The sequence below is a fragment of the Fusarium vanettenii genome, assembly GCF_000151355.1.
Source record: "Fusarium vanettenii 77-13-4 chromosome 9 genomic scaffold NECHAsca_6_chr9_2_0, whole genome shotgun sequence".
NCBI lineage: Eukaryota > Fungi > Ascomycota > Sordariomycetes > Hypocreales > Nectriaceae > Fusarium > Fusarium vanettenii.
The window spans coordinates 824,479-846,064 of NW_003315877.1; the positions used below are offsets into that span (position 1 = coordinate 824,479).

General features: G+C 53.5%; 5 protein-coding genes across 5 annotated transcripts; 2 read left to right on the forward strand and 3 right to left on the reverse strand.

Moving 5' to 3' along the window:
- Window positions 1-1,348: 1,348 nt before the first annotated feature.
- On the forward strand, window positions 1,349-1,857 carry NECHADRAFT_84774 (uncharacterized protein; the record flags this gene model as incomplete). The annotated part of the gene is made up of 2 exons (XM_003050003.1): window positions 1,349-1,444; window positions 1,588-1,857. The coding sequence occupies 2 exons, from the start codon at window positions 1,349-1,351 to the stop codon at window positions 1,855-1,857; spliced, it is 366 nt and encodes a 121-aa protein (XP_003050049.1).
- Window positions 1,858-2,043: 186 nt separating this feature from the next.
- On the reverse strand, window positions 2,044-3,929 carry NECHADRAFT_71843 (uncharacterized protein; the record flags this gene model as incomplete). The annotated part of the gene is made up of 6 exons (XM_003050394.1): window positions 2,044-2,846; window positions 2,902-3,046; window positions 3,624-3,652; window positions 3,714-3,742; window positions 3,801-3,847; window positions 3,903-3,929. 6 exons carry the CDS (start codon window positions 3,927-3,929, stop codon window positions 2,044-2,046), a joined length of 1,080 nt encoding a protein of 359 aa, XP_003050440.1.
- Window positions 3,930-5,150: 1,221 nt separating this feature from the next.
- NECHADRAFT_105311 (uncharacterized protein) lies at window positions 5,151-13,960 on the reverse strand (the record flags this gene model as incomplete). The annotated part of the gene is made up of 8 exons (XM_003050395.1): window positions 5,151-6,665; window positions 6,715-6,821; window positions 6,873-7,433; window positions 7,492-7,607; window positions 7,658-9,136; window positions 10,056-13,192; window positions 13,364-13,835; window positions 13,886-13,960. The coding sequence occupies 8 exons, from the start codon at window positions 13,958-13,960 to the stop codon at window positions 5,830-5,832; spliced, it is 6,783 nt and encodes a 2,260-aa protein (XP_003050441.1). The 3' UTR covers window positions 5,151-5,829.
- Window positions 13,961-16,078: 2,118 nt separating this feature from the next.
- On the forward strand, window positions 16,079-18,122 carry NECHADRAFT_48922 (uncharacterized protein; the record flags this gene model as incomplete). Its single annotated transcript, XM_003050004.1, has 4 exons — window positions 16,079-16,130; window positions 16,186-16,253; window positions 16,316-16,483; window positions 16,536-18,122. The coding sequence occupies 4 exons, from the start codon at window positions 16,079-16,081 to the stop codon at window positions 18,120-18,122; spliced, it is 1,875 nt and encodes a 624-aa protein (XP_003050050.1).
- A 732-nt stretch (window positions 18,123-18,854) lies between these two features.
- On the reverse strand, window positions 18,855-20,458 carry NECHADRAFT_48391 (uncharacterized protein; the record flags this gene model as incomplete). Its single annotated transcript, XM_003050396.1, has 8 exons — window positions 18,855-19,024; window positions 19,084-19,383; window positions 19,433-19,603; window positions 19,663-19,753; window positions 19,889-19,916; window positions 19,970-20,001; window positions 20,057-20,299; window positions 20,387-20,458. The coding sequence occupies 8 exons, from the start codon at window positions 20,456-20,458 to the stop codon at window positions 18,855-18,857; spliced, it is 1,107 nt and encodes a 368-aa protein (XP_003050442.1).
- Between the last annotated feature and the right edge of the window lie 1,128 nt (window positions 20,459-21,586).

Here is a 21,586-nt window from a genome sequence, read left to right on the forward strand (position 1 = left end):
TCTAGAGCAGAGAGTCGTCGAAGTCGGCGCTTACTGCCATGCCGTTTGCGTCATGGATCGCATCGACGGCGCAGAAAAGTTTCTCGCCGCCTGCGTGCAGCGCAGTGCAGCCCCTGAGACGGGCTTCTCCTTGGGTCTAAGGACGAGCTCTTCAGCTGCCAGCCCCCTTTACTGGCTGGGGTGACCTTGCCGAGGGACTTGAAGATGAGCTATGCAATAGTTTGCGGCTCTTGGACTGAAGCTGGCGGACGAAAACGTCTTGGTCGAGGGACACGTATAAGCAGAGACGGGGCAAGAGAGGTTGGGAATATCCATCGTCTCCTCTACTCTGGTCTGTGCTGTGCGTTACACTGACGTCCAGCTCAGCAAGGGCACTCGGACCCGAGAGAGAGCCTTTCACTCCGATTTCTCTTCTTTGCACTACATGATGGATGTGAATGGACTGATTCTCGTCATGGCTCAAAGAGTCGGGGCCTCAAGGGGGCATGTGCGTTCCCCATGTGCGGCAAAGACCCTGGGGCTAGCAGGAGCTGAAGCTGGAGGAGGCGGGAATTGTGTCAAGCCGGGTTCCTGGTCTAGAAGAAAAGAGGGGAAACTTGACTTCGGAGAAAATTTCTACGGCCGTTTTCTTCGACGTCCTGGGGTATATCGCGTGGCAGGGTAAGGGGCGGCTACGATGCGGATGTAACGGGTTCGTCTGGTGTAGCAGGAGAAGGGACAGAGCGGAGAAGATCGGAAGAGGCTCAGGCAATCTGTGGTGTGACTCTCTGCTGGGCGTCGGGATTTTGAGGAGCAGTGAAGAGGGGGGGTGTTGAGAGTCAAATGGTCTATAGGTGAATCTGGATCTCAGGGGTTGCTTGCTCTCGGCTGGAGAAGGAAAAAGCTGGGGTTTCTTTCCTGACGTGGTTAATGATGTGTAATGCATTGTCTGTAAGTGCTTGGTCATGATGGCGATGGGGCTGGATGAGGGCTTGGACAGGGTAAGCCACGGTGAGTTGTTAAAGAAGATAGAGTCTTGGGAGTTGTAGAATATGTTGATGAATGTTTGATATTGTTTAGAAGAGCCAATGGCAAAAAACAACCGAGTTTTGGCTGGTTTTTATTTCATTGATATCATGAGTTGTCGTGGTCATGATTGTTTGTGGGGTGGGGCTATAGGGTAGTTGACTCGAATTCGGGTTGGAATAGCATCATGACTGACACTTGATCCCTGGGATAGGAGATGGACAGTGATTTGGTGCCTGGTTATGGGTAATGTTTATTTATATACATATGTGTCTGGTTTGTGATGTTTCGTATTTGTTAAGGCTGTTATCAAGGAACTCGACTCCCAGCTCACGTTTACAGAATGTCTGACAAGCTGTCCTTCACATATCGTGTAACCGACGTGACGATGCAAACGCGAAATATGAACTACCGAAAGGAGACAATAGAAATACCGAAGGTATCACCAATATATGAATCACACTCAATAAGCCATTCACCTCCAAAAGAACAACTCGACTCCTCTGACTCGAGACATCATCCACACCACACACATCTATCCCATACACCCACCAGCAAACCCGAGAAACATAACAACAACAGACAAACACGGCCATGTGCACCCTCATATACCGCAAGTACGACTGCACAAAGTGCCAGCGCCGCGTCCGAGACGACAAGTGGATCGAAGAGTGCGATCGAGTCAGGGCCGGTCGTAAGGGTACATGCGAGGCCAAGTTTGAGCACGAGACGAGCTACGTTCCCGCTGACGAGTGTATCGTCTGTGAGATGGAGAGGAGAAAGAGGGAGGAGGAAGAGGAAAAGCAGGCTGAGAAGGATGCCATGGAGCAGTCGGGGTGCAGTACAAGCTGAGGATGGACTGCTTGATGAATGAATGATGATGCTGTTATTGGCTTATGAGCGTTGTAATCGTCTCGAGAACATTTAGTTCTTCTTTCAGTCTATATCTAATGAAGCGACATTTCAGTTGACCGAACCCATGCTATATTGTACAGACCTCCCAACGCCATACCATGGATACCATACCATACCCTACCCTTAAACCCACCGCGGCAAGTAATACTTGACATTCTCATACACCAAAAACGTCACCCAAGTCGCAGGCATAACCCTCACAACCCCGGGCATCAACCCGCGATAGAACCCCCTCAACCCGTCCTCCTTCCAGATCCTCACCACGACACCCCTAATACCCCGTCCGAACCTCTCATCCGCCTCATAGTTCTGCAGCCGGCTCCGGAGCACCTGGTAAGGGTAAGTCACGGCGCCGGCGACGAGCTTTGCCGCGCTCGAAAGGACGACCGTCGCCTCGGGTGTCATGGGGGCGTCTCTTGGGACGCCGTGCCTCTCCTGCCGCCGCGCGTAGTACCACCGCTTTGCCGGCTCGTACACGGCGAACTGCACCGCCCCGTGCGACACGCCTATCAACGAGACGCCCAACCCTCGGTACAGGCCTCGGACGCCCTCGGTGCTGAGGATTGAGCGCGCGCCCGAGATCATGGAAGGGTATGCGCCATGTGCGCCGCGGTCAGAGGATACCATGCGTGTCTTGAGGACCCAGACGGGGTTCGTCAGCGCCGACGTCGATGCGCCGGCCAAGGCGCTCGCGACAAAGTAGTCTCCTGCCGAGGGATGACCGTCGGGTCGGCTGTGCCAGGTGGCGAGGGCGCGCTCGAAGCGCGACTTGAAGAAGAAGAAGGAGGCCCAACTGGAAGCATTCCCGACGAGGTTGGGCGTTAAACCGCGGTAGAGAGAGGCGAGTGGTCTGGGGTTAGACGTTAAAGAGCGGAGGAGCGAGACTGTCGTAGGGCGAACGGCAGAAGACGCAGAACTGCGGTAGACTGAAGAGAGTTTGTTAGTTATAAGTGTTCAGGTATATATATGAGAAGGACTTACTTTGCATGCGAGTCTTGACAATGTCAAGAGGATGCACTACCAACGTCGCGACGGTACCGGCGCTGAGGCCGGCGATGGACTCGATGGCCGCGGGGGAGAGACCCGCATGGTTGAAGTCGGGCATATAGTAGGGGACAAGTTTAATCTATAAGAGACTGTCACATTTTATGAACAGGGTCAAAAGAGAGAGCGTTGTTGTTGAAGATGTCAAGTTTTTGATACTAAAGATGGTTGACATAATCTTTTTTTTTCCGGAGCGGAGCTATCACGGAAGCTATGCCGAGCTTTCGACGTCACAAGGCGCCTTGTTTCGGCTTCATGAACCAATACGCCGATTCAACAAGAGGGACACCCAAGTAAAAAGAATTAAGAGTGGTTTTTTCCCTCTTCTCGTCTCAGACTCTCAGGTCCTTCAGAGTTCAAGTACTCTCAGCGTGATACATTCATTTCGTACAATCAACCCCCCCCTTCCCCTCCCTCTCAAGCATGCGTCGGATTTCCCGGCCATCGATTATACACGACATAAACCCCAACGCCCTTGAATGCTGGTGGTTTTGCTGCTTCAGACCCTTTTCTTCTTTAAAAAGATAATGTACATTGTAAGGTTTGTTTATGGTGTTTGCTCTGCGCTTAGGAGAGAGGAGAGAGGAGGCTGTGTCGAGACATGTTAGTTGGATATTCAGATGTTAATGGCTCGTGGGGATTTGGGCATACCGGATGACCGAGGGTCGAGGCTCGCTGCGGGTGTAGCCTATCGAGAGGGGTTAGTCTTGTCGAGATGAATGTAGTTCGTTATTCGAGCGTCTTCGTACCGAGGTAGAGGATCAGAGGAAGGTAGCCACTGGAGGACAAGTCAGCCATATTGGACATTGCAAGTTACAATAGAAGGATAAACATACTAGTGAATGGCGACGCGAGAAACGTCAATGAGCTTGGCAATGCGCTCCTGCACAACTCCATTAGCGATGCCTCCATACCCATCCTCTCGAGCTATCGCATACCTTGGACTCTTCGGAGAGGGCAAACATCTTGAAGACGGGTTATAGTCGAAACAAAGAACAGAAACCTGAGGAGGACGGGCTGCGAGATAAATCTCTAAAGGGCGCGGGAAATCGTTTAAAGACGCTCGAGGCTGATGTATCGCAAAGCGGCGGGCGTTGAATTGACGTTCTCCAAAAAATTCGGCCGGGTCATGGAAAAATGTTCCACCTCCGAACTTGCGCGGGCCAACTTCGGCAAGCCACACCTTCAAACCTTTGCCTCGCTGTGGCTTGTGGCTGGTGACAAGGCTGATCCAAAATTTCCCTACCAAAGCTCCCCCAGGATTCAAGGTGACACCCAAGCTTCACCACCATCATCAAAACCTCTGGATTTTCTTGCTTTTACGCTCTTTTATCCAGGGATCTTACGAATCGCGAAGGAGTTAGCTCCTCATAACAAACCGTCATCATGGCGCAAAATAGGCATTGGTAAGTCCTTCAGTCGCAAGGCTTCACACCCTCCAAGCTAACACGCGCTTCAGGGAACAGGACAAGGAGGCGACCGTCTACATCGGCAACATTGACGAGCGCGCGACGTCGGCCATGGTGTACGAGATCATGCTCCAGATGGGACCCATCCACAACATCCACATGCCTCGCGACCGCGTCACCCAGACGCACCAGGGTTTCGGCTTTGTCGAGTTCCGCACGCCCACCGACGCAGAGTACGCGGCCAACGTCATGAACGGCGTCAAGCTTTACGGCAAGTCGCTTCGCGTCAACAAGGCGAGCGCAGATAAGCAGCGCGCAGCAGAAGTCGGCGCTGAATTGTTCGTTGGAAACTTGGATCCCATGGTGGATGAAAAGATCCTCTACGACACGTTTAGCCGCTTCGGTCCGTTGTTGAGCTTGCCCAAGGTCGCGAGGGAGGAGTCGGGTGCTAGCAAGGGATTTGGGTTTGTCAGCTTTGCCGACTTTGACAGCAGTGATGCTGCTATATCGAACCTGCACGGCCAGTATATCCTCAGCAAGGAGGTGTCGGTGCAGTATGCTTTCAAGAAGGATGGAAAGGGAGAGAGACACGGTGATGAGGCCGAACGAGAGTTGGCTGCTCAGGCCAAGAAGCGCAACATTGTCCCCGAAGCTCAGCCTGTTCCTCAAGCGTTCCTTCAACCACCGCCCGCCGCAGCTCCCGCGCCCCCAGCTGGCTTCGATCCGACTTCCATGGGTAGGATGCCTATGGGTGCTCCTCCACAAGGCATGCCCGGTGGCTTCGCTCCTCCGCAGCGCGGTCCATCACCATACAACGCTGGTGCTGCTCCGCCTCCGGGAGCACCTCCTCGCGGCTCGGGGCCTCTACCCCCAGCGCCGTCTGGCCTACCTGCTCGGCCGCCTCAATCACAAGCCGGATTCACCAACCCGGCCGACTTCCACCCCGGCAGCTTCCGACCTCCCTCAGGATCCCCCGCGCCCCAAGGATACCCGGCCGCGCCTCCGCCCGGCTTTCAACCTCCTCCACAAGGTGCTCCTGGCGCTCCTGGCGCTCCCCCTCCAGGCTTCATGCCTCCCCCTGGCTTCCAGCCGCCTCCTGGATTCCGTCGGTGAACAAACTCCTCTCGACAAACATCACAAGGACCATATTTGGCAGAATATTCTCTCATCTGAGCTTTAAAGACTCGACCGAGTCGTAGACTCCATTGACCAGACCGTTGTTACGGTCAAACAAACGACCTCGCGTCGTGCATCTAATTACCCCTTAAACCACCAAAGGAAGAGACCATGGACGTCCATGGTCAGGTATCGTACAGACCTCCTTAAAAAGACCCCTCCCCCGAATTGGTATACAAATCATCAAAAATGAATTCCTTCCTCTCTTAAAAAAAAAATGCGGCCAAATACCATGCTCCAACGCCGGATTTTGAACCTCCTCTTCTTACCCTCCCCCTATTCAGCAACGCCCTGAAAATGCCTGCCCTGCTTCCATCGTCGCCTTTTCCCATTCTCGAGCCGCTTCCTCATGCTGGCCTTGAACCTCGTACGACTGCGCGAGCATGCCGTCTGCGACACTCTGCCAGAGGACATTGCCGCTGCGATGTGCCTGCTTGGCTGCCGCCAGTGCGCTCTTGAGGGCCTGTTCGCCAATGACGTTCTCGAACAGCCGGTTTCGCATAATGGCAAGCGTCACGGCGGCGCCCAGCACATTGTTAGTGGACTTGGACCCGCCCATGGCGGCTTGGATGTGTTGCTTCTGTTGGTTGAGCTGCTGTGGAGGATCCGTGGTGATGGCAGCCATGACATTGTGCCAAGCTGTGCGCAGATCGACATTGTGATGGCTCGAGCAAAGGGGCTGCAGCTGCTCCATCAAGTCAAGGGTCTCTTGGTCATCCCGCTGCGAGTGGTGCTGCATAATCCAAAGCCTGTTGAGGCCGGCAAGCATGGCCAGCTCTCGATGCCCCGCCTTGACGCCGGTTCCGCGCTGAGCAATGTCGAACGAAGGGGTTCGGAATATGTCGAGGGCGGTCTGGAGGTCTCCTGTACCCTGGTGATAGACACCGGATAGATAGATGGCTAGCAGCCTGAGGATGCCCTGCGTGGATGGAGTAATGAGAGTCTCGAGCTTAACGATGAACTGTTTCACCTTGTCCCATTGGCAGTGACTGGCTGTGAACAGGCCGAGCAGGATGTTGAGGTACGCTTGAGCCTCCATGCGCCACTCGCGTTGTTGAATGGCCTCCTGCAGTGAAACAGAAGGGCCATAGCGAATGCCGGCAGTAGTGTTGTCCCCTGTCAAGGTTAGCACCCGCTCATTGCTTTCAACGTGAATATCACCTACAAGAATCGAGAATCTTCAGGCCCTCTCGCCAGAAATCGGAGGCGGGTCGACGGACATGTTGGGATTGAGATGTCTTGTGCAGGTTCGCCAAACCGCTAAAGGTGAAACTGACTCCTAGTTAGTCAAACACAGGTAAGATTGTCAAAGGATCAACTTACACAAGAGAAGTCAGCTCAATCTTGGTCATGAACGACATCACCAAGTAATCCACAGGCCCAGCATCTCCATCTCCATGACGGATAATGGCGGCTGTATCGCTGCTGATGGTGTGCGCCGTCGAGGGCTGCTTCTTGACAGGGATGAGAAAGTCCGACTTCACGTTATGCCAGTCGCCGCACTCGTCCAGTCGATTCTGCACCGCCCGCATCTTCTGAGTCGTTACATCTGGGCTCTGATGATTGATGCTCGATGCGAGATCGAGGAGCAGCATGAGCATGTCGAGCTGCATGATGTGAACTGACGGATCAAACTGAAACTTGGCCGCCTGGGCGATGCACTGCTGCACCTTTTCGATGTTGCCGTCTTTGGATGCCTTGAGGAGGGTGAGTCCTTCGAGGAGTGAAGCGAAGGCGCTGATGGCATTGTCGCCGCGCGAGTTGGCCAGGACTTGGATGGAGCGGATGTTTTCGAGGGCGCTGGCATCAGCGGTCTGGCCAACTTCCATGTAGAACGAATTCTTCAGCAGCCTGAATGCATACGCCCAGTGTACGTGTTTGTACCTGAAGAACCTTTTAGCACAAAGATCTGGGAAATGGGTGTTCATCTGAGACAACTCACGTCTCGCAGTCTGCGATATGGCGGTCGACGGCAGTCAGGGCAGCCTTATGGGTTCGCTGGAACAATAGCTTCAACTGGATATACTGCATGCAATACTTGAGATCAGACATGCGGTGCTGTCACATGGGTTAGTTGTGCTGAGTTGGGACGTTGAGGCTGTACTCACTTTTTCGCACAGTGAGATACCCTTGGCGAGCGCTGTCTCAGCCTCCATCAAATTCTCCGTCTCCTCTAGTAGTACAGCAGCGTATCGTAGTCGCATCCTCGCCTCTTGACGAGGGGAGAGCCGACCGCCCTGTAATGATGCCTCCAAACATGCCAGACCAGTGGATATCAGTTTCTGGTACTCCTCTACGTGGGTATCATTCAGAGACATGGCGACATCGTGGACGGAAGCGCGAGCTTTGTCGAAGCACTCCTCGGCCACCGCCACCATGATGTGAACAGTCTCCGGCGGCCGAGCCTTTGGTGTGGTGGCCGGCGACTTCTTGGTGAGGCTCGGAGAGCGTGCAGTCAAAGCCGGGGAGTTGCCAACGGATGAAAGAGGACTGGGTTTTATTCGAGGTGTGGCAGCGCCGGGCCTTTGTTGATGTGTTTGAGGTTGTGGTTGAGGCGGAGGGAGATGTTGAGATTGTGGACTTCCCAGCATAATATCCATGGGTGTCACAGTTATAGTGTCTTGTTGCGGCGGTTGAGCTTTGGGGGGCTCATGTCTTGAAGAGCTCTGTAGGTTTCCCATCGTGACTGGAGGGAGGGGTGGTAGTTGTTGAATATCCTGCAAATTCACATAGTGCATTTGCTGTGGTTCAGGTTGGGGAGGTTGGTGATGCTGCACAGGCTCGGGAGTAGGCTCAGGAGCTGCATCTTGGACAGGTCGCTGGGTGGTTTGTTGTGGCTGCTGCTGAAAGGACTGGGGTGGTGGCGGTTGGACGGGTTGCTGCCGCTGCTGCTGCTGTATTTGTGGCTGAGATTGCTTATGAACAGGTTGCGGTGACGGCTGGGAGACGGGTATTTGAGATTGATGCTGCTGGACATGGGTCTGTCGCTGCTGCTGCTGCTGCTGCTGCTGCTGTTGGTGCTGATATTGCTGGCGCTGTTGCTGTTGCTGCGAGTACTGCTGGGTCTGCTGTTGGGGCTGCGGCAATCGATATCCTTGGCTCTGGGGAATCGATGGTGTCCTTTGTCGCGGTGAAGGAACCTGACTCTGCTGCTGAAAGCGCTGCTGTTGCTGCGGCGAGGCGACGGGCCGCTGATACATCTGCTGATGATGCGGCTGCTGAAATTGCTGCTGAAACATCATGCCCTGACCCCCAGGCGACTGTTGCTGCTGTTGTTGCCACACATTAGGCGGCGGAACATACTGCGCAGCAGCTGCTTGCATCTGATGTCCTCCAAACGCCTGGTTGTTGGTCTCATATCCCTGATACGCCGTCGTTGGCATCCCCCCAAACTGCGCCATCTGCTGCTGAGCATGTGTCGGCATATATGGCTGCTGCCCCTGCTGTTGTTGCTGAGGCATCGAGTAGAACTGCTGTTGTTGTTGTGGACTCGAAAACTGTTGATATCCGCCGCCGCCGCCGCCGACGTATGACGGAGATGAATTCATGCCCGGTGTCGGCAGCGGCTGCTGCTGGCCCTGCTGGCCCTGACCGTGATAGGGCCTGTAGCTCATGGCCTCTCGCTCTCCGTGATGCAGAGTGGTCCTCGTCTCTCAGCATCCGATAGATGTCTCGTCGTCGCGGGGCGCAGGCCGGCGCGATTCTGCTTCATGACATGGCGCTCTGTCGCTCTGACCTGCTTCCTCTCTGCTCCTTCGGGCTCCCGCTCCCGGTTTCTCGTACGTGCGTGCGTCGCCTCGATTCGTCGGACCGTATCGGCTTGCGATTCGATTCGCGACTCGATTTCGTTCGATCTCTTGGTCTCGTGTCTCGTCGACTTTGAATGTGGTTGGTTTTCGGGCGTGAAGGACGGGAAACACGAGTGCGACGGGTTGGATCCCGTCGTGTCGCGGGGGTTCCTGATTGGTCGGATTTCAATGGCAGCTGGGGAGACTATTTTAGACTATGCATAGGTACGGACTTGAGTTGTGACCTCAGCCTCAACATCAGGGGTGCAGTATCTTTCTCTTCATCTCAACAAAGGCAAAGGCAAACTTCAATTTTATCATCTCAAATTCGCGTTTAAATCTCATTATACAGGTACTCAAACATTGGCTGAAAAAAACGTGATTATTATGCCGTCAAACATGAATGTTACTTTTCATCAAGAACCCCCAAATGCAAACAAATGTAAAAAGCAACAAAATCAAGGCCCACGCTCGTTTCTATACTATCTCGAAAAACTTCAAGATATTTGATAACGTCCCTAGCGCCAGGGCATGCAACATCCCCATCGGGTATTAGAATAAAACACAAGAAAAGAAACGCGCAAACTCCACCAATGTCTTGCCTTGCTCATCCATCATAAGCATGATTCCATCCAGAGCGCGCTCAACCCATGCAGACCCATTCAGCAAATACACACCACCGTGCTGTGCGATCTGCCAGCACGAGGCCTCTCCATACACCCTTCTCTGAACACTTGATGATTGTCTCCCAGGTGCCGCCGTCGCTAGCGGCTCCTCCACCCGAGAGACTTCCGCTTCCAACATGAATGCCCCTGCGATCCTCCTTTCTCATAAGGCGCAGGATCTTTCCTCCGGGCGTCTGAATCGCGAGCTTGGCAGGCTTCTTCCCAGCCACAGTTCCCGTAGCTGAGCTTGGGGTCGAGCCACTAGCACTCGAGGCGTTGATGCTCAGCGCGGAACCAGGTCGGGCAAATGGAACAGGGCTTGTGCCTCCTGGGTTTGATGAGGGCGTCAAGGCAGATCCATTCGATAGCGAGCTTGGATGTTGTCTGATGGCAAAGACAAACGTGTTGTTCAGTGCCAGTCGTTGACATTGTGGCTGAACCACGTAGATGTCGTGTCGTTGCGCATGAGGAGTAGGATGCCTCGTGACAAACTCGTAAGGCGGGTTTTCACCCGTGTGAACGATGGGCAACGCGAACGCCATCGGATGTGGGATGTCCTTGATGCTGTGCATCAATCCTCGCTTGCCCGCGTAGACCTTCAGAGTGCCCTGTCCCTCGTCTCCTGGCAGCAGGGCCTTGATGGTGTATCGCTTGATTCCGTTGAACCACTCTGCTTGAGCCAGAGCCCTCTTCTTGACAATGTCGCCGCTCTCAAACACATCTCCATCAGAGTCTCGCGAGTAACCTCGAACCTCCACCTCAGCTGCGACTTCGACATCGGATGGGACGTTGAACTTGATATGCACCATTTCCAAATCCTCGATTCGGGTCAGAGCTGTGTTATAGTCGACCATTTCAATCTCGTTGCGGAAGAAGGGCGCGCAGGCGCATGGCAAGTTGAGAAGCGTCTCATGCGCAACCGGGGGAACGATGTGCTGCTGGCTGTGATGCTCAGGAATGTGAGTCCAGCAAATCTCCAGTGGCCGAGAAAGGAACCACCAAGAGTCGGCTGAACTGTTACTGGCGCTCGAGTAGAGACCTCGTCGAGGATATGAAGGGCTGGCAACACAGCAATCGATCATACGCCATTCGTTGTCCACCATGACAGCGTTCCACCAATGGTTAGGCCGAGGCATAATGTTGATCTCAGACACCTCTCCAGGAGTCTTGAGATAGCCTCGCACGACCTCACAGTGAATGCCCACGGCAGAACACATTTCCATAACCAAAACAGCATACTCCTCAGCACACCCTCTCTTGGCTTGGATCACCCGTCGTGTATCGATTTCTCCTTCGAAATCTTCCTCCCAGCAGATCCTTTCAGATACCCATGTGAAGATGGCCCGTAGGCGCTGTACGTCGCTTCGATACGGGCGGCAGACATACGTGGTAGCCAATTGGGTAGCTGTGATAGCAGGAGGGAGACCGCTAATGAAGCGAGAGTTCTTGTCGACCTGGGATAGGTTGATGGCTGCATAATTGATGGGCTCGGGCACCGGCTCTCCATCTACGCCTTCGTCTCCCTCGACACTCTCGTAGAGCTCATCGACAGGATTTAGAGCCGGGTGGTCCATCATTTGGCATCGTTCTCGACGCTCAGTCAACTCTATTGTGCTGAGCGAGTTCGAACGGTTCACATCACGACGGACCTGGACCCAATCAACACCACCAGACAAGCCCATTTCAGTTGCAATGTCTCTGCTAGAGGGCGTGCTCCCCAAACCACCCATAGGAGAGGATCCCGGTGGCATCGAACGGGCAAAGGGTGATGACTTGGGAGAGTCGATGCCCATTCCACCTGACACAAGCCCACCTCGGCTGCTGGCGACACCTGTCTTTGCAGTATCCAAAATCTTGCGGAAGATATTCCTCTTGGGAGGTTTCGGCTGGACAAGTCCTCCAAGTCCCAAGGCAGGATCGTCATGGAAGCCAACCTGAGTCTGCGGCCGCTGCAGTTGCTGAGCAGGGGCGTTACTGGCGTGACTGCTGTGGTAAGAGACTCCAGTAAAGGGTGAGTCGGGTCTATCATTGTCCGGCTCTCTCAATCCTAGAGCACTCTGAGCACGGTTCCCGGACCTAGCAAGACTTCCCGCGCTGGTTGAGCTGAAGGCGCCTGCTGAGGTTCCACTCCACAGAGTTCTGGAACTGCTTTGGGTCGAAGAACTGCTATTGCTCTGGTTTCCGGAGGAGGCGTTGGTCGAGTTGGTCTTGGTTGTTAGGGTACGGGCAACGCCTCGACCTATCTCATAAGCTGACTTGCGAGCTCTCAACTTTCGAGGTGGATCAGCAGACCGTCCCATTGACGACTTGGGCCGCTCGAATGGCACATTCTTAGGGGGCGGGGGAGGCGGAAGGTCGTCGATATCGTCCTCTACTCTCGAACTTTGCCGGTGCAACTGTTGAAACTGCTTCTCCATGCGCTCGACGTAGCTGCTGAGTTTCTCGTCACGGGAGCCGCTCTGATAGGACACCTCCTGTGAAGATTCGCCGCTCCAGGTTTCATAACCTTCGTCCTGCTGCGCTATGCCCATTGATGTTCTAGGTCTGGACCGTTCTTGCGTCTTCCTGCTAGAACGCTGGGTTGAAACCATGTCGAATTGTTCTGGGGACCAGGGGTCGTGGTTTGGCTCTGGGGAGCCGCGATCTCCAGGCCTCCTCGAGTTACCTTCAAGGACTCCCAATTGCTCTATTACTCCATCCATAGCCTCTCTGAGGGGTGAAGGGGTCATTCCCCCAGCAGGCGATGGCGGAGCGGGAGACATAGCGCCAGGTGTGTACGCCCTATAGGATCTGTCGTCAAAAGAATTCCGCGACCTATGGCTCATGTTGGGAGGTGGTGGTCTGTAGGAATTATTCGAATTTTGCCTTGAACCAGCAAAGTGGTTATATGAGGCATTGGATCCATGTCGTGACATTTCAAGAGAAGTCCTCTGAAGATCCTTCGAACCAGCCCGTGTCATTTGCCTATGAGGAGGCGGCGCTGGAGGGGGCGGAGAGTTATCCCGTCCTTGGCTTTGGTAGCTGGAAATTCGATGGAAGGATGGGACGGGCGATGGACCTCTGGAGCTACCGTAGCCATGGCTATGATGCATTGGAGGAGCAGGAGAGGGACCTCTTGCGCCATAGCCATGAGGAGGCGCAGGTGAAGGGCCTCTTGAGTGGTAGCCGTGCATTGGATTTGGAGACGGAGCTCGTGAGTTGTAGCCGTGTGATGGCGCAGGCGAGGGTGCCCTGGGGTCGTATCCACGGGGAGGTGCAGGAGATGGGCCTCGTGAATGATATCCGTGAGGAGGAGCGGGAGATGGAGCTCTTGGATCGTAACCGCGGGGGGGAGCGGGTGATGGAGCTCTTGGATCGTAACCTCGGGGAGGAGCAGGCGATGGAGCCCTCTGATCGTATCCATGAGGGGGGGCAGGCGATGGTCCTCGTGAATGGTAACCTTGAGGAGGAAGAACAGGCGATGGTCCACTCTCAACCTCGTGTGTGCTGGGTGCGAAGGAAGCACCTGAATCTTGTCGGACTCGTGGTTTGGGAGTCTCTTTGAAGACCTCGGGCTGCTTCGCGCTGGTGTAGTGAGGAGCCTTGGCGTATGCCTCGAATGGCTTTCGAAACGTCCTCGACTTGGTGGGCGCGTTGCTTGGGGTTGTGCTTGCTGGCGAGGGGACAGACTTGGTGGTTGGCCTGAATTCGGAAGGGAGAAGTTCGACAAAGTTGGATGGGAACGATCCGACGGTTCTTCGATCTCGATATAATCTGCCCACCCACCATGAACCGTCACCAGCATTCAAGCATTCTATCAGATCACCCTCGATGAATCCCAGATCGCGTTTTGACTGTGGCGTCCTGTCAGCGGCAGATTGATCGAGAGTTAAATGGCACAAACCTCTCCTCCCCAAGAGTAAACAGCTCGACACCAGCATGGAAACCGCGTCGGCAACGGTGGTGGAGCCGGTGGCATCGTGAAAGAATGAAGGACTAGAGATGAGGCCAAGAGCTTGACAGGATACAAGGCGCAAAGGCTTGTCTCGAAGGATCGAGACGCGTCTGAGGTGAAGCTTTACAGGGCGACAGACACAGGCATGTCAAACAAAGCTGGTCCAGACACACAAACTGCTAAGACACCAAAAAAAGAGTGGGAAACAATGAGCGTCGATGTGGACAGGGTCTCGTGGTGACCGAGGACGGCGAGGAATTCGAAGCAGCTGCAAACGTCGTCGCGAAGAGATGGGAGGAATGCAGCAACGAGACAATGGCCTTGTAATGAAGCGCCAGTTAGGATGGGATGAGAGACAGAAAATACACAAGCGTCGGGTGGTGGGAAGAAATGATAGATGGGATGAGGCTTGAGGTCGCCTGTCAAAAAGTCGGTAGGCGGCCGAGGCGCTGGAGTCTTGGCCCTGAGCTCTGGTCTCACCGAGAAGTCTGGCCAGTGACAAAACAGAGGGGAGCAGTCACCACGGCAACCGACGAGATCTGCCAGTTTTCCGGGGTGGCTGGCCAGCGCTAGCGGTCGTCCCGCCCACGACAGCTGTGCTTTAACCTGCTAGAGCGCTAAAACATGCGCTGAGACAGTCTAGCGGGCAGCCAACCGAGGGCTGGGCTGGGCATATTCGAGCCTGGCGTGCCTGAGGCTGAAGAATACGCAATTGACGAGAAGCTGGGCCCTGCTGTGCCTGGGAGCTAGAGGTGAGGCTGCTGCAGCATCTGTCGGTCCCCATCTCGACTCGGCCGGGGACCTTGCATGAATCATGGTGACCCGGACGCCTTTTCACGGTGGATGACGGCGAATGGCAAGAGGATACGAGAGCTGACGAGCCGAGTGCGGAATGATGATGATATGGATGAGATTTATGTTGCACGGGATGCACGAAAATGATTTGCATTTTGGGCGTCTCGTCGTGGTTACTTTTTGTGAGCACGAAGTTATTTCTTTTCTTGGGGCAACGCAGAATGACGGCCGCCACGACGAGTAGTGATGAGAGTATTATTTCTTTTGATCTGGCCATTGATGGAACCGTCTCTCGGTGGTGTTCTTGTCCATTTCCCTTCTGAGACTTGCCTTTCTTTATTGAGCACTCGTTGACATCAAAAGTCTCAATTGTTGGGCGCAGTAAGCGGTTGAAGGGGCAATTGGGTCTTGTGGTCCAGGTTAGGACCAACCTAAGCCTTATGTGAAGACGGAAACTTCCACGACTAAGGCAGGTACATCCAGGCTGTTAAGCAATTGTCTGTAGGTAACGATAAAAGAACATTGGGCATTAATCGACAGACACATTTGGTGCGAGGTGACTCAAGTTATACATGGATTATTCGTAAATCGCAAGTAAAACTTGGTCGAGGTCATTGTTTGACCATGTTCGGCCCATTGTCTGGACTCCAGCGGACGGACATTAGGCGCTCCATAGCGCTAGGCAATGTGCCAAGGGTAGCGAAAATGACTGGGGTCGAGTTCCATTCTCTGAGCACAAGCGGCACAGGTCATGGGGCCTTGCCTCCATTCAACCCAGGGCCCTGGAGAGGACCGTCTTGGAGGTATGCGCCGACTGTACCTACCTATATAGACTCCACGACGCTGCATTCGCTCCAAAAGCCCTGGAACACTACGTTGAACTTGAATTCAAGATATCGACTTGAACATTCGAATTTCGTCAAATTTATCATTCGCAATCGCCTCATCCTTTGCCAATCTCCCCCGCCCCAGCTGTCCGCCCGTCGCTCTCGAGCTGTCCCAATCGGGCTAATTGTAAACAAACCAGCGCTGAGGGCCTTAGCTTCAGGCTTCCCGGGGACCCTGGCGCCGCTGTCCTTGACAACCGTCGCTACCTTGACATTAACATTGCGAGTGCCCGCAGACTTTAATAAACGGAGGATCCAGCTTTTGCTGTACTCGCTCTGCGCCTCGACGGTTCTCGATTCATTCCTTCAACAATCAATCAATTCTTTCGCATCTTCCGGATTCAGCTTCATCCTCTCGCTCTTTCGACGTCGTCTCATCCGCTTGCGCCCCTGCCCGTTTCCTAGCCGCGCCGAAACCGATAAAAACGTCTGGGTATTCGTTGCATGACGTCAATGCAAAATGGCCGACGAGGGCGTTGCTGAGCATTATCAAGTGCTTGAGGAACTTGGCCGTGAGTCTTTAGACGCCAGCTCTTTCATTTGCATTTACTAACTTTTCGCCTTCAGGGGGAAGCTTTGGTGTCGTCTACAAGGGGATCGAGAAGGCGACAGGCGAGACTGTTGCCATCAAGCATGTAAGTCCTCATCGCCCTTGGTTGCTGGGCCCACCAATCAGACTAACAACCGCGTCCTCCAGATTGACCTCGAATCAAACGACGATGATATTCAAGATATTCAAGCCGAGATCGCTGTGCTGAGCACTTGCGCCAGCTCCTACGTCACACAATACAAAGGCTCTTTTCTTCGAGGCCACAAGCTATGGATTGTCATGGAGTATCTCGGCGGCGGATCCTGCCTGGATCTTGTATGTCTCCCCCGATCTGCGACTCGGAAGCTCAGCTACTGACAAGGCATAGTTGAAACCCGCCAACTTTAGTGAGACACACATTGCCATTGTTTGCCGTGAACTTCTCCTGGGTATCCAGTACCTGCACACTGAGGGCAAAATCCATCGAGACATCAAGGCCGCCAACGTCCTTCTCTCCGAGACGGGCAAGGTCAAGCTGGCCGACTTTGGCGTCGCCGCCCAGCTGACCAACATCAAGTCGCAGCGAAACACCTTTGTCGGAACACCCTTCTGGATGGCCCCTGAAGTCATTCAGCAAGATGGCTACAGTTTCAAGGCCGACATTTGGTCACTCGGCATCACAGCAATGGAGATGGCCAATGGCGAGCCCCCTCTGTGTCATATTCACCCCATGAAGGTCCTTTTCCACATTCCAAAGAACCCTCCCCCTCGCCTGGAAGGCAACTTCAGTAAGGAGTTTAAAGATTTCATTGCGCAATGTCTCACCAAGGATTATGACCGTCGACCCACAGCCAGGGAGTTGCTACGGCACCGGTTCATCCGCAACGCCGGAAAGGTCGAGGCCCTCCAGGAGTTGATTGCCCGTCGCCAAATGTGGGAGGCCAACCAAAACAGACAGAAGCATCCCATCTACTACCAGGAAACCCTACAGACCATGACTCCTAAGGACGAGCAACAGGAGTGGGTATTCGATACGGTCAAGTCGATCGCGCCGCCACCCAAGAAGCCCACAACAAAGCACCACCGAAAGCCTTCGTCCATCTTCTCTGCCGAAGAGGCGATGCGGAAGTTGGATGTCAAGGACGGACCTCTGGGAGGAACCTCGCCTGCCCCGGCCACTGTTCGAAAGTCAACTGTCCGCCGGACACCATCCCTCGCCCAGAACACATCGATGCGGTCCAGTGGCTCGCCCCGATCATCTCTCCTCCCTAAGAAGCCACTCCAGCCGGACATGTCCTTTGGAAATTCGGGATCGACTATGCGTCTTTTCCGAAGAGTGCCCTCCGGCGGCTCAGACCACACCAGGCCAACCTCTCCAGATGATGTCTTTTGCGATGAGAACCTCCCGCCATCTATGGCGGCTCCTGTTGAGCCCTACGGCAAGGAGGCTGTTCTCGGACGTCGACTATACACCAAGGCTGTAGAGCCCTCGCTCGCCGAGCTGCATGCTCAAACTTCTGCGATGCAGAAGCGAGAAGCGCTGGCGAAGTTGTCGGATGCCTTTGCAGCCCTGGACGCGGTTGACCCCGAGGGAGCCTATCATCTCATGAGCAGCATGATGTCGTCCATGTCCCAGGATAACAAACTGAGCGCTGCTTTCCTCCGTCAGCCTGCCCAAAAGATCCCCGATGACGGCACTCCTCAGGGCACTGTGATTGTCAAGAGCTCCACCCCTGTGAGCAGCCCATCAAAACTCATGATGAGCTCCAGCAACCCTCATCTCCGAAGCCACCGACGCCGCCATGCTGATACGCCTAGCATGTATGAGAAGAACTTTAACAACCAGAAGGGGACCATTGAGTCCAAGTATCCCGGTCAAGAGGCCAAGGCTGGCATGGAACACTCCAAGCAGTTGTCTGATGTTCTCTACTCCCGCTGGGTCGACAATCTTCACGTCCGGTGGCCCGCTGTCTAAGACAGAGCCAACTACACCTTATTGAACCATGAGAGAGCGCCATGGCACGGCACGAACGATTTTATCATGGTTCGTGCTCTACCCAATTTGTTGTACGATGTTTGTACGAGGATAGTTGTACTCCCCATTTTGCATTTGGATGTGCTTTTCAAGCAGGGAATTGCACTGAGAAGGGAAAAGCGAGGCATCGAGGATGATTCTTGGTTGGTTGCATTTTCATCTCCAATTCGATGACTCGGGGGATCCTGGGTTCGCATGGCGCTCATGACATCTTTGACGGCCTTACTGGGTTGGCCTATTATTTCTCACTTCTGCCACTTGCACATGTTGTCTGTTTTACTGCTATTTTGGAGCCAAGGTTAGGCGGCGTTACGAAGGCAATGCATTTTGACTTGGACCTAGGATGGGATAGGATGGGAGGGAGGCATATTTGGCTTTGATTGTTTCTACTGGCATGGGCATTGGTGTGGGAATTTGGCAAGTAGATAGATAGATATAGGCAGTATCTAGAATCACAAATCGAGTATCTGTACTCTGAGCATTAAGTTTCTTGTTTTCAATGACCTCTCCATCGTATACAATATCAAGGAACATTAAGCATCAGGTTTGAGATGCAATCCGCACGAGATCAAGTAATGTGAAGGTGTTGGCTTAGTTGTGATTAAAGGGTGGCTGGTATTACAGTGCGGTGTGTTTGCTTGTTTGAGATGGAAAGGCTCGCTCTATGCTGTGTTACGTTTCATCGCTCGGGCCAAGAGCCAGCTTGATCCTCCAGTTTTTGAACTCGTCAGACAGGATATCCCCATGACCCGTCTCCTCCACCTTGAACAGCTCGATAGTTGGCGATTGTGGTCGACGCTGTATTCTCCAGACGCCCTCGTCGTTGATGTTCTGTGTTAGCCCTTGTAAACAAAGTTAGTCTCATCAAACGAGTTGTCTGTACGGGATGAAAGAGACGTACACTCGAGTACAGTGGCGGCAAAATTGACGCACATGTCGGCGTTCCACTTGGGGTTCGGCTGGGCATTGACCGTCTCAGGGATCCTGTGCGTCTCTATGTCTTGGGTGCTGACCAGGACACCGTCACGGGTGCGGAAACCGACGACGATATGTGGGACGCCGAGGAGGAAGGACTGGATCCAGAACTTCATGAGCTTGCGGTTGAAGTTCTCCATGTCGCCTGGGTTTCGGATCTCTGCAGATGTCTTGAGCTCTACCCAGTTGATGGGCTTGCCTGGCTCTTCGGGCTTTGAGTCCCAGACTGTCAGGGGTGAGTGGGTGTTCGGCTCAGGGGATTGGAAGAAACGTACTGGCATCGACTTCGCCACCAAGGCACAGGACTGTCTTGCCGATACCTGTGCGGACAACGGAGCAGTACTGGGCTTTGTTGTTGACGATTTCGTTCTCGCGGTTTTCGATGAATTCGCGAGAAGTCTCTGCCCATGGACTTGGCAGTGTTGAGAGCGTCTCAAACTTGTATCCTGTTACACAACATCAACAAATGGGTCGACAGTACTGTTGATAAGGGTTGAGGTCTTACCCCAAAATTGCATCACCTCCAGAGGGGGGCCTCTTCTGCGTTTGCCATTTCCCTCGTTGGCTCTTGAGGCGACCTTGTAGGCATGATTTTCCTCAATGAAGCTACTAGGTTAGCTTTTACCTCAGCCAAAGGCTGGGTGATGTTTCTTACATGCAGTCCTTGATGAGGTATACATGTCAGTGGATTGAACTAGACGGGGAGGAAGAGGTCGTCATATTGGGCATACTTGATATAGCGTGGCATTCATTTCGAAGCTATGTGCCAGTCAGTCAGAGGACTGTATATTACTGACGGAACTGGGACTTACCCGTCCCTATCTTCAAAAGGTGCTGCCATGATCTGAGAGACTGTTAGCTTTTAGGGGACTTTTGAGAAACTGAGCTGAGACTCGAACCTTGGTCATCATGCCTCTCCAAGTGACAAGATGGGCATCAATCTTCTTGCCCGTCTCCTTTTCATAGGCGATGATGGTCTTGAGCAAGCTGTCTAGGTGCTCATCACCACTATCATCCTGCTTCTGAAAGGTGTCAAAGCCCTTTGAGAGATCTGCGCCAAGCTGTGGCGTGTAGTAGTACTTGAGGGATGAAGCGTCCAGATGGAACTCATGGTTGTCGTCATAGGAGAAGCAGGCAAATTCCTACACAACGTGAGCATGTAATTGGCTCTGAATGATGATACGAGTATATGGGAAGCCGAGTGAGTAAATGGGGACACGGATACATACCTTGGGTCTCTTGACAGCCTGGCTTTCGCCAGCAAAGCGGCCTATGGGCTGGATGGAGAAGGACGCCGACATGGATGGCGGCCAATGTCGTGTTCAGTTCAATTAGGGCTCAAGACTGAAGATGCAAGGGATTACTTGGCAATATAACCTGTCACTATCGAGATAGCCGAAATCTGCAACAAGAAAATGGCGGCGACAAAATGTCTCTCCTAGGATGCGTTGTGAATGGATGAAAGTGAATGTAGGTGCTGAAGCTGGCGCTGGTGCTGGCGCGTGAGTGCAGTGCTCCGGCCGGTCAAGGGTCAGGTGCTGCAGAATTTACGGTGATACGCTACGGGGACGTGCAGCGAGTTGGCGGGCCATCAGTTTTAAGTGGCTGCAGGCACAGCGTTCTATGGATGATCAGCCGCACTGGTTACCACCCTGGGGACTTGAAGAATAACCTTGAATAGAAGTGGGTATTTAGCGGTGTTAGGCATGGTGTTAGTTGACTGCTGGTATCCAATCTGGGGAGACATCCAGGTGTTGAAGAATGGCCACTGGATATAGACCTCTGTTACACACGACTCCTTCACTTCCATCCCAAGAAATATCATCAAGTGAAAGTGCAGCTAGATAAAGATATCCACTACTTGACACACTGTGCCATCTAGATTCCCGCCCTCAACATGCCGCCAACGTCAAACGCATGGGATGGGCTGCCTCAGTCGACGGTCAACAGCATATATATGCACCCAAGCAAACAATCATACTACATCTCCATTGGCTCCGAGGCGCCTCTTTACCTCCCAGCCGAGTCTTGTAACTCAGAGCAGGGATCATAATGGGTTAACACCAATGCGCTAGTTCTCTCACGGTTGCCGGCATTCAAACGATTGTTCTTTGTCCCTCAAGAGCGAGGTCCTGACCTGGCGGGAGGAGGTGGGGTCGTGTGCACTGCACGGCACTTTCAAGGTGAGGAACAATCGAGGAGGTGAAATCCATTTCGGGTAAATAAAATTCTCTGCTCCTTTCAAAGGAAAAACCTCCGCTCTATCTTTCTTTCTTTCATCCCACAGACATCCATCTTCTGTGCAACCAGAACAAATTCACAGTTCTCTCGCTGATCAGACCAACGTTCACCAAGCTCTCTACCACCAACATCACCACACTAAAGCTCCTGGTCCCTTACAACCCACCCACCCGCTAAAGTCTGCCCCC